The sequence below is a fragment of the Mytilus trossulus genome, chromosome 4 (genome assembly GCF_036588685.1).
Source record: "Mytilus trossulus isolate FHL-02 chromosome 4, PNRI_Mtr1.1.1.hap1, whole genome shotgun sequence".
Lineage (NCBI taxonomy): Eukaryota > Metazoa > Mollusca > Bivalvia > Mytilida > Mytilidae > Mytilus > Mytilus trossulus.
Window position 1 is genome coordinate 5,671,826 of NC_086376.1, and position 12,111 is coordinate 5,683,936.

General features: G+C 33.9%; 1 protein-coding gene across 1 annotated transcript; it reads left to right on the top strand.

Annotated features, from left to right (window-relative positions):
- The first annotated feature begins 1,463 nt into the window (after positions 1-1,463).
- LOC134713701 (uncharacterized) lies at positions 1,464-3,228 on the top strand. Its single transcript, XM_063574993.1, has 3 exons — positions 1,464-1,665; positions 2,214-2,346; positions 3,022-3,228. Exons 1-3 carry the CDS (start codon positions 1,511-1,513, stop codon positions 3,226-3,228), a joined length of 495 nt encoding a protein of 164 aa, XP_063431063.1. The 5' UTR covers positions 1,464-1,510.
- Positions 3,229-12,111: the final 8,883 nt, after the last annotated feature.

Genomic DNA, 12,111 nt, shown 5'->3' on the forward strand with positions numbered 1-12,111 from the left:
CACCTGTTCTAAGCCAGGAATCTGATGTACAGTAGTTGTCTTTTGTTTATGTAATTTATACGTGTTTCTCGTTTCTCGTTTCTCGTTTTTTATATAGATTAGATAGTTGTTTTTTTTCGTTTGAAAGTTTTTCACTAGTAACTTTGGGGCACTTTATATCTTGTTGTTGGGTGTGAACCAAGGCTCCGCGTTGAAGGCCGTACATTGACCTATAATGATTAACTTTTATATATTGTTATTTGGATGGAGAGTTGTCTCATTGGCATTCACACCACATCTTCCTTTATCTAAAACAAATTGTTGTCCTAATAAGTTGAAGGATTTACTCACATACGACTTGCGACTTGTATATCTCGAAGAGATTTTAAAATGTGGCAATATCTGGAGGCAGTTTGTTCAAAATGAATATTTCTACAATCTTTGGCTGTAATAGGTTAATGGGATCTACTATCCGACTGAACCTTTTGGTTAGTTTTTGTAGGTATTTTTTTCTTCTCTGCAGCTTCAACGTAATTTGTTATTTTGAAATACATGATGGTTCGAGATTCTTTTCGTCTTGTGTGTATTCTTTTCCATCCTTATTCCGTTATCATGTTGCTGATGTTTGGCTGATATTTTATATATTTCTATGTCTGCTGGTTAAATATTGTACAGCCTGTCTTTGTACGTTCTAAATGTTATCTTTGATGTTTTGCTGGTACGTGTCCCATACTGTCGTGGGATGTTCAATTTGTGTTAATTACTAAATGTTTTATAGGCATGTTCTTTGATAGATTTTTAGCTGATATGAAGGTTTCGATGTAAGAAACCATGGTTTCGGTTAGCTTTTCCTTTGATGTTGTTTAAGTATTCTCCCCAATCCTTTGCGGTCCAGGTACTTAGTCAATGTTTCATGATCCAGAGTATGTACGTGTAGTTTGAAGTCCCACTTCATTGGATTTTCCGTTTTGGGGTCAGTAGTCAATGCTCTTCAACTTTGTACTTGTGTTAAATCACGGTGTGTTTTATGCGGTTTGTCTCCATGGAGCTCTTTAGATACTGACATTTCTTGACAAGTGCATCATGCCTGCTTTTGAGTTTTCTTTCTTGTCCTTTATATTTCAAATTTATTTTAGGTACCAACAATTTCTCGTTTGTGTGAGAGAGGAAAAACATTTTTTTTTTCCATTTTTGAAACTTATTTTTCTACGTTTTTTTTCTTCTATAATGTTCAATGAAAACAAACTGTCCGAGAAAATTGAAAAAGCTAGTATCTAACGTCATAATATTTCCGTTAGTTCAGTGCCAAAATATTCTTCTGTAGCCTTTTTTTAGGCACAATCAAAAATAGACTTAAAACCCCTCAGTATTCGGAAACTTTTCTTGTTGGTAGTTCGGATCTCTATCCTACAGGTTATTAAACTGTTGATACCTTTTATATAAGACAGGTAAATCATGCCATACCATACTTATCTTATCTGCCTTTTCATTGAAGTGTTGTCAAAGGTCGTATGTGTGATTACTGAATGCAATGAATTTCCTTCCTTATCTCTTACTGCATATATTTGTGTGTGGGACTCTTCAGTCATCATCGTCATCGCCAAATGACAGCAGAAATGATGCTGAAAAATTAATACAAAAGGTCAATAGCGTGACATTCCTTCTCACAGTAAACGACACTTGGGGGTAAGTTAAAATTTGACTTTTATTTCAATCAATAGAATACAATATGGTCCTCAATAATGCGTGGACAATGTGTCATCAACTTTCGTAGTTTCTTCCTGAATATTGCTGTTGTTTTTTTTATTTGGTCAGGTTGTTGTCTCTTTGACACATTCCCCATTTCCATTTTCAATTTTATTCGGGAGATATTTTGATATGGACGTTAAGCAAGCAAAAATCAATCAGTAAAAGTCATTGATCCCGACCAATTATATTTCTTCTGTTCATATACTTCTAGCTGTTGAGTAGTGCTTTTTAAAAGAACCCAGACAACATAACTTCTCATAATACATATTAATGTCTTTTACTCATTGATGACTGATAATTAAAACAATTTTAATCAATGGAATAAAATACGCTTTCTCTTTTCTTATTTTCATTGAAAAATTAACACAATTTTAATCAATGAAATAAGTTACATTTTCTCTTTTCTAAGATACATATGCATTTAAACCTTCCATACTTGCATACACTTCTGGTAAATGACACTATTAATTAAAATTATTTTACAGCGACTGCATACATACTGTTAAGACACCGACTCTTGTTCCAGGGAAGAAATCACAATCTATTCCAGTTGGTAATTGTGATCATGGGCCACTTGAATTCAGCGTTCAACCGGCCACGGATGGCTATAGCCTAATGGTAAAATTTATTCAATAAGAAGTAATAATGTTCCAAGGAAAACTTTTGTTGAAATGTGTCCTAAATTTTGACTAGATCATAACACTTTAAAAGGCCGAAGTTTGATTCTTTCAAGGGTCTATATATTTTATAAGCCGTGTTGCTGGAAATAGGAAATCTACAGGTCTGATCCACCATTCTTTTACACAAGAAAATGCCTGTATCAGGTCAGGAATATGACAGTTGCTACCCATTCGTTTGATGTGTGTGTGCTTTTGATTTTGTCATTTCATTAGGGATATGCCGTTTAGAATTTTCCTCGGAGTTTATTAAAAAAAATTCTTCATTCTACTTAAAAATGTTTTTTTAAAATACATTATGGGCTTCAAAGTCAATACGGATAGATTATATGCTCGTAAGTCACCATTTTGGGTTGCCTCGAAAGTTAACTACTAGTATGTTAGTACTGAATATGAAAAATGGACCACAATAGCCGTTTAAACATAAAGGTGTAATAACGTCAATATTTATTATTAACTGTGCTAAAAAGAAGTTATTACGTATGAATAGTAATTAAGTCATATTGGTACTACTTCTATGCCCAAAAAATTTCCTTAAACCTATTAATATGTTTGGACATGATAGCTGTCATCTTAAATGAATCTGTCACTTTTCTACATATACTATTCTTTTCAGTCCGTGCATATCACATTTCATTCCTCCGTCATAGTAGATGCATCTCCTCCAGCATGCGATATACCATGGAATGGAACATATCTGGTTCCTACTAAGATGACGGAGCAGCTGCCATCATTATTGCCCGGATGTGTTGTTGGGGATTCTAGGGAAGGCTATCATATGACTTACTACTGGTTCTACTTATTAGACTGGTTGATTGTTTAATACTGTCTTTAAATAAAATTATGTTTATTCTAGTTTCACCCTTTTTTTAAATTTACCCGCAAGAAATTGATTGGTATGTGTTTTTACCGGATAGATGTTGCGATGTGAACAAGTGATGCACCGTTTTCTATGCAGTGATAACCTTTACCTTCTTAACCTATCCTGTGTTTGCCACGTCTGTGAATTGTCGACAGAAACTACATTCGAGCAAATATGTTTTGTTTCCTAAGCTCGCCTCAGTGGCTCGCCTCAAGATGGTAACGGTTAGGAATTCTATGAATTCTTTAAGATCATTCTTTCAGAATAGACAATCACGTAACATGAATGTCATTTAATATTACGCACCTAATGTGTGAGCGATCATTTATATCGCATTTCTTCACCACAACGGGTGCCATTAGCTAAGTAGGAACTATACTCACCCTTCTTAAATACGCGATTTTACCTTGCATTTATTTTTGTTGGATTCATGCTGTTTACTGAAGGTCGAAATTACACTTACAGGTAGTATTCAAATATTGGGCTTTCTCAAATTGTAATTACGAATCGTCGGTCCAAAACAATATAACGATAGTGATGTTTTTCTGAAGTTAAACAACGATTTTTTTCTGATATATTTGCAGCAATGTGGTAACATTTATTGTTGTATACGATATTCTCCAGGTTGAAAATGCTGTAATTATAAGAAGTATGATCGAATGAACTAACATTATTTTAAAAACAAATTTAACATAAAAGTTAGACAAATAAAATATCGCAATTATCGTTGCAGAAGCTAAATTAAGACAATTGCTGAAAGAGGTCAGAAAGACTTTGTGTAAGGAGATACAATCAACCATGGAACATTTTATAAAATAGAAGATATGGTATAATTGCCAATGAGACAACTCTCCACAAAAGACCAAAATGACACAGAAATTAACAACCACAGCTCACCATACGGCCTTCAACAATAATCAATTACACAAAGCCCATACCGCATAGTCAGCTATAAAAGGCACCGAAATTACAGTGTTAAACAATTCAAACGAGAAAAATAACGGCCTTTTTTACGTAAAAAAATGAAGAAAAAAATGTGTATGCTAGACATACTTTCTCTCTTTGATTTTGTTTTAAAGAAAATGAGGAAATACAGCGGACGGGTGTTTTTGAGCTATTCATTTTCAATGAAATTTCACTTGACGTTCGGTACAATTTTGAAATCTTTTATTTTTCCTAAATAGGACAAACACTTTTGTCTACGTTTTTGGTTTCAATAGTCAAAAAATCGCAACTTTTCGAGAGAAAAAAACCCGCAAAAAATATATATATTTTAGACTGTTTGCCAGACTCAGTTGAAATGTAAGAATATGTGTACTCAAATAGTTAAATCTTAGCTATCTATGTTTTCACCAGCAACAAACAAAAAATAACAAACGAGTTTTAAGTTGTTTTTTCTTTTATGCAATTATCATAATAGAGGTCTTGGGAATCATTAAGTATGGACGTTTTTTTTTTCGCTGTGTCGATAATTATCCCTCATGAACAATGGGGGGAGGGGGGTGCTCGTATGCTCGAAACATGAGCTTTAATCCCTGCTCTGAGACTGGTACTATTTTCATGGAATTGTAAAATAGAGTGCACTGAGGACGCAGGGGTCGATCCAGCCATTTCCAAAAGGAGATTCCAACCCAAGATAAAAAAGGGGGAGAGTGTACAACCAAATTTCCTATTCAAAAGCATTGATCGGCAAGAAAATGGGTGTTCCAACCCCTGTTATCTTTCACAGCGACGTTGTTCATTTCAACACAAATGAAATTGAGAATGGAAATGGGAAATGTGTCAAAGAGACAACAACCCGGCCATAGAAAAAAAACAACACTAGAAGGTCACCAACAGGTCTTAAATGTAGCGAGAAATTCCCGCACCCGGAGGCGTTCATCAGCTGGCCCCTAAACAAATATATACTAGTTTTTATTCTCAAATCAATTCAACTGATTCTTAGGGATAAAAATGCAAAAGGGTAGCAGGCGAGAAGAAATTGTTAAAAAAATCACAATCTATTTAATTCGGGAAGGCAGCAGTTGCGGATACAAAGTTGTTATCGTGCATAACAGAAACAACACCAACATTACTATTCAAAATAACACATGGTGTTTGTATACGAAACATTGCATTAAAAGTACCCTTTTTGAGGGTAACTCCATTTGGTTAACTTATCTTCTTGACAATGTCCACCCTCTATACTGGATTTTCCTTTAACTGTTTAAAGGTACAGAGTAAAAACTCTATTAAAATCTAAATCTTTTCATGATCCAGCTAAAACATATTGAACAAAATACATGCTGGAATATATGTAGGACTCTGAACCGCGATGGTATTTCCAACTTTGATCCTTTACGCAGCTAAATTGCGATGTTTAGACCCTAATATATAAAGAAGATATGGTATGATTACTAATAACACAACTCTCCTTAAGAGATACAATGAGACTTAAATATGTGTTTTTTTTTTTTATCCCAATGAAGTGTGACGTGCTATCTTGTTGATATGTATACCGAATTGCTTTGGTAGTAAAGCTAAAGTGCGATGTCTATGCAGATGACGAGACATATATAATACAATTGTGTTAAACGTCACTGGTAGTCGGAGTTATTTGATTGCTATAGGTATAGGTCGACTATACATTGTGTCACTGTATATATGTAGAATGCTCAAGCAGTTTTCCGGATTTTTAAATTAATAATTAGAGGGCTCGTTATCAACCATATAAAACGGAGATTGATTAAGTATGCAACTGTAATTAAGGAAAGGACATACATGCAGAATTATGAATATTCTATATATAAACTATTAGTTGTTTCATTGGCATTCATACCACATCTTCTTTTTTATATTAACAATTAAATAATTGCACATCTGTAGATTTTAGACAAGCCATCACGCGTCATGTAGAACATGTATTTGCATATCAGCGAATGGACCATCGCATTTCGGATTATACCATTGCACTTTCGCGTGACCATCACACTTCAGCCGGCCAGTGTCGCACCACCGAGTCCTACATATATACTCTGAGTTGTGAAATATTAACGTTCCAATATCTGTGCAATCTCCGGGGGCCACTTCAATATTTTGTGGTGAGCAACTGAGATATCAAGTACCCCACCCTTTTTATTTATTTTGTTTATCAAAAATACATATACCTTGTCATGTATCGTGAACAAAAAACAGACCTATAGATATATTTGGGTATTTTTCATCATCTGGTATATTAGTATAGTGATCTTTTTTGTGTCCTTCTCATCATCATGTTTATGTTAAGAAGCAATGCAATCGTAATAATCACACCTTGCTTTTCCAATACATTCGTAAAATCTTCATACTTTTCAAGTTTTGTATTTGCTTCTTTTATAATATCTTTAATTATGAAGAAATTTCAATTTCAAAAGACAATAAGATATGTTTAGTCATACACTTTCATTATATTTATATTTATATTTTAAATGGAAAACTGATAAAAAGTTACATTGTCATTCCCTCTTAAAGGACTTTTCCACTATGGAATTTCTTGTTATATGTTATCATGTTTCGTGTATACTTACTTATAGTTACTTATAGTTGATTTCCAGTACAGGATCCCTCAAGGTTCCTCTTCACCAGACTCGTAATTTAATGTGTTTCTTATACTATTTTGACCGTGACTTCCGGATATTTCTGCTCTATAGTCATTATAGTATAATTCTTCGTCTGACCAATATTTGTCTAGTCGATTTTTGAATGCATTTATCGATGGTGACTTTGTTATTTTATCTGGTAGTTTGTTCCAGGTTTTAGCAATTCTAACAGAGAAAGAGTGTTTACGGATATTAGATTGGAATCTTTGATGCACTACTTTATTACTGTTGGTCCTACTACTACATCTTTGTTGAGAATCGTCTGCCTTTCTTAAAAATGAGCTAACTTCTTTGTCGTAGTATCCGTTCATTGTTTTAAAGGTTTCGATCATGTCTCCTCTTATTCTCCTATAGGATAATGTAGGTAAGCCTAGTTTTTTTAGTCTCTCTGGGTAGCTCATGTCTTTTAGCCCTGGTAGTTGTTTTGTTACCCTTCTTTGGACACCTTCTATTTTGTCTATATCTTTCTTTTTGTATGGGGACCATACTGAGCTGGCATAGTCTAGGTGTGTTCTAACCATGGTTTTGTAAAGTGGCATGAATGTTTCTATTCCCAGGTATTTAAATGTTCTTCTAAGAACTGCGAATATGGAGTTTGCTTTGTTCACTTTTTCACTAATGTGGTTTTCGAATGTGAGCTCTGCATCAATGAGAACTCCAATATCTTTTTCCTCTTTAACTTGTGCTATAGGATGATTTAGTAGGCTATAGATTGGTGGATGGTCAGTGCTATTAGATTTCTTACTTATTTTCATATATTTGCATTTTTCTGGGTGAAATTTTAGCAGCCATTTGTCACTCCAGGATTCCATCTTATTAAGATCTTCTTGTAAAATTTGTCTGTCATTTTGTGTTTTAATTATTCTGAAGATCTTAGTGTCATCTGCAAATAGGTATGCATCAGAATCTACTTGGTCTGGGAGATCATTTATATATAAAACAAATAGGAGTGGTCCTAATACTGATCCTTGGGGTATCCCAGATGTAACGTTAGCCCAGTCTGACTCTTCACCATTCACTACGACCTTTTGTTTCCTGTCTTCTAAAAAGCTCGTTATCCACCCTACTATATCTTCATGAACACCTAGATTTTTGATTTTGGCTATTAATCTTTTATGTGGTACCTTATCAAAGGCCTTCATAAAGTCTGTATAAATGCAGTCTATGTCTAATCCTTGATCTAGTGCCTCTGTCCATTTATCAATCACTTCTAATAATTGGAGACCAGTTGACCTTCCTGCAATAAATCCATATTGCTTTTTAGAGAATAGGTTGTTCTTTTTCATATGCTCTATTATAAATTCACGTAATATTTTCTCCATTATTTTACATACTACTGAAGTCAAACTGACTGGTCTATAGTTTTTGGCTAGTGACTTGTTACCCTTTTTAAATATTGCACTTATCATAGCATTCTTCCAATCGTTAGGTACGGTCTTACTTTCAAGTGATTGATTATAAATGATACATAGAGGTTTTGCCAATGATTCAGCGATCTCTTTTAACAGTCTGGGGTGTAGTTTATCTATCCCTGGAGATTTGTCTATTTTAAATGCATTTAAATGCTTCAGCACTACTTCTTCCTTAATTTTTTGATATGGCATATCATTAATTACTAATACAGGCGTTGGTGATGGTACCTCGCCATCAGGTTCCTTTGTGAAGACACTGGAAAAGTATTCTACTAGTAATTTGGCCTTTTTGCTGTTATCTTCTGTTTTATCTGATTTTGTGTCTTCTGTATCCAAATGTAAGTCCCCAATTCCTTCTTTGGTTTTTGTTTTTGACTTGATATAGCTCCAGATAGCTTTAGGGTTTTCTTTAGCTTTTTGTGATAGATTTTTCTCATATTCCCTCTTCAACTTATTTACCCTACTTTTTACTTGATTCCTTATCTTATTGTATTCCTTCCTCACTTCTGGGTCGTTATTATTGGTAATCTTTTTTGACAGGATGTTTTTCCTTTTTATTTTATCTATGGTGTTCTTATCCATTGGGAAATTATTTTTCCCTCTACCGATTTGTTTCCTTTCTTTTGTTGGTATATACTTTTTGTCCATATCTTGAATTATACTTAAAACTGATTTCCAGTTTTCATTTATATCATTTTCTTTCTGTAATAATTCTGGCCATTTAATTTTATTTAATTCTTCTTTTATTTTTATGTAGTTTCCTTTACTGAATAATTTAATTAATTTAGGTTTGCTATTAATATTTGTATAGCAATTGAAGTCAAATTTCATGGTACAGTGATCACTTTTTCCTAGTGGACTTTGATATTCTAAATTTGAGACCATATTCTCCTCATTGGTTAAAATCAGGTCCAGGGTATGTGGTGTATTGGTGCCTCTCCATCTTGTTGGTCTTGTAACATGTTGAAATAAGAAATTTTCTTGTAGATTTTCTAAAAATCTGTATTCGTTACTTTCTGTACTATCACCTGGTGAATTCCAACTATCCCAGTTTATTTCTGGATAATTATAATCTCCCATTATTAAGATATGTGAGTAGCCTTTTTTACACGCTTCAGTAGTGAGTAAATTTAATTGTTTAGTGTACTCCTGTGATCTATTTGATGGTGACCTGTATATTAATCCTAATAATAGCTGGTCTGACTGATTTAAATTGATCTTAATAAATAAGTTTTCTTGGAATTCTGTATTCATATGGACCTGTGATGCGTCCAGTTGTTTATCTATGTACAATAAAAGACCTCTGCCTATGTCGACGTCTAGGTTTTTACCAAACATGTTGTAGTCAGATACCTCGGCTAAAGAATATTCTGAGATTCCTGGTTTATAACGATTATTTTTTGGTTTAACCTCTGTGATACCAATTATTTTTGGTTTGTCGTCTCTTGTTCGTACTATTAGTTCAGGCAGCTTGTTAAATAACTGATCTGCATTTGTGTATATACAGCTCAATTTGGGTAAAACTGTAAAATTATCTGTTTTTACATTTTTAAAAACCTTTTTACCATTAAAATTATTTACATCCTCTTTTCCTCTTTTTCCTTTTAGGAGTCTAGCTTCTTTAGTCTGACAACCTTCCTTGCCCAAGGTGGGCCCCTTACTCTGAAGTGGTAGTCCCCCGAAATCTCTTCCTCAGTTTGTTTTTTTGCTTGGTCCCATAATCTTTTCTCTTGCTCTCTTTCTGCTTGGGTTAGGTCGTTACTAACTCCCACTTTTGCGTATTTTGGATTTGTTTTTATGTAGTGTATATTTCTGAATAAGGTGATCTTAGGCTCTGCACTTGGTAATTTTACTAGGATTGGTCTATTTAGTTTTTCTTTATTAAATTTCCCAAGTCTTTTAATTGTCTTCAAGTTTTCCTTATCCAATTGTATTTTGCAATCTTTAAATAGCTCATTTAGTCTTTCTTTGTCAGTGTTTTCTCTTTCTTCTTTGTTCTCTTCGTCTATTTCCGGAATCCCAAAGATGATCAAGTTATTTTCTCTGGACTTTCTCTCGTTGATTTCTTCAAGGACATTTGTAACAGTCTCCTTCCTTGTTATATTTTTCGCTGCTTTATCTACCTCGCTGTTAGTGGAGTCACTGTCTCCTTTAATATCTGGCTTTTGTATCTTGCTTATTTCTTCTGTTATTATGGCTTTCACTTTATCCTCGTCACAACCTTCTTCTGTGATTGGTGCCTCTATTTTGCTCACTTCCTCTTTAACAATCTTTTTTACCATCTCTTCATTGCAGCTCTTAATTTCCTCACAAACAATCTGCTTGACTTTGTCCTCGTCACATTTATTTTCAACTGTTTTTTCGAGTGATGTAATTCTTTCCTCATAACTCTCCATTATCTGTTTGCACCTTTTTTCTATCTCAATATCGGTAACTGCGTGTTGTTCCATGACTATCCTGCATTTTCCACAAAACCACATTGCATCTGTTTTGCATAACATGCTGTATTCCGCTTTTGTTTTCTTTAGACAGGATATGCAAAAATGTTCTTTGCACCTTTGGCATTCCATAAGTTGAGCCTCTGGCTCTTTGAAGATGTTGGTACATTTAGCGCATGTCCATGCTTCCTCCTCGTCTTGATTTAATTTTTGTGACGATTTGGGACCTGTTGTACTACCTTTTCTAGTTGTCATACTTTTAACTAAATAAAATAGGGCTTCCCTATTTTTTATTTTTTATTTTTTTATCTGTTTAAAGATTGTATAAGGCTTCCTTACACCAATTTCTTATGAAATATTTTATTTTGTACTGTTTTTATTTAAAGGACAAGGCTACCCTATCCTTGACTGTATTTGATTGTCGAATGAAGCTAGACTACCCTAATTTTGACAGGGCTTCCCTATCGTGCGTTTAATTTTTATTTTCTATTTATTTTTTTTATTTTTTTATTTATTTTTTTTTTCGGGACAAGGCTTCCTCATCCGTTTGACATAGACTGCACTCTCGAATGATAGAAATAGGGCTTCCCTGTTTCTTCAATAATTATCTCCCTTTCCTAATAGGACAAGAATTCCTTATCCTCCTAGAGTTGATTAATAGCACTGACCTCTTTATTAAAAATAAAAGAAACAAGGCTTCCTTTGTTTTTTTTTTAATTTTCTCCTTGTTATATATATTCCTTTCCTTCTTTCAGAAAACAAGGCTTCCTTGTTTTCTTTTTAGTTGTTGTTTTTTATTTTGTTTTGTTCCCTTCTTAAATAAAACTATGCTTACCTCTAGTTAATAGGGCTTCCCTATTACTATTTTCTCTCTGTTAGAATATGCTTATACCTTTTAAATCTGGAGACAAGGCTTCCTTGTCTACGGAACTATTTTCCTATCTATAGAGACAATATTTCACTACGGTATCTGCAGAACAGAGCTTCCCTATTCTGTATTACCTCCCTTATATAAACTGTACCTAGACAAGGCTTCCCTGTCTGGTATTATTAATATATATCTGTATAATAACCGTTACCTTATGCAACTAAAAACAGGGCTTCCCTATTTTGTTGATACTTCTTTAACAGGTTTCAGACACTTCTAGGGACAGTTCCACCATTTTGTAAACCCAAAGTTTAGCTATCGTTCTATTTGGATGTATGCCGTCTGACAGTAGTTTATAATTTTTCCTATATCTCACCCTGGTTTTGTTTTTGGGTTTATTAGATATTATTTGATCCTGTGAGAATCTAGGTGCTCTATACTTCTTATTTAGTAATATTAGCTGTCTATTGTAGTAATCTACTTGATAGCACAGTTCTTTATCCAGGCTA

What these genes read in the sequence shown, in the direction of transcription:
- LOC134713701 (XM_063574993.1), top strand. Translation starts at nt 1,511, where the DNA reads ATGAATTTCCTTCCTTATCTCTTACTGCATATATTTGTGTGTGGGACT. An exon ending in ACAGTAAACGACACTTGGGG is followed by an intron (nt 1,666 to 2,213) that starts GTAAGTTAAAAT and finishes ATTATTTTACAG; the next exon opens with CGACTGCATACATACTGTTA. An exon ending in CGGATGGCTATAGCCTAATG is followed by an intron (nt 2,347 to 3,021) that starts GTAAAATTTATT and finishes TATTCTTTTCAG; the next exon opens with TCCGTGCATATCACATTTCA.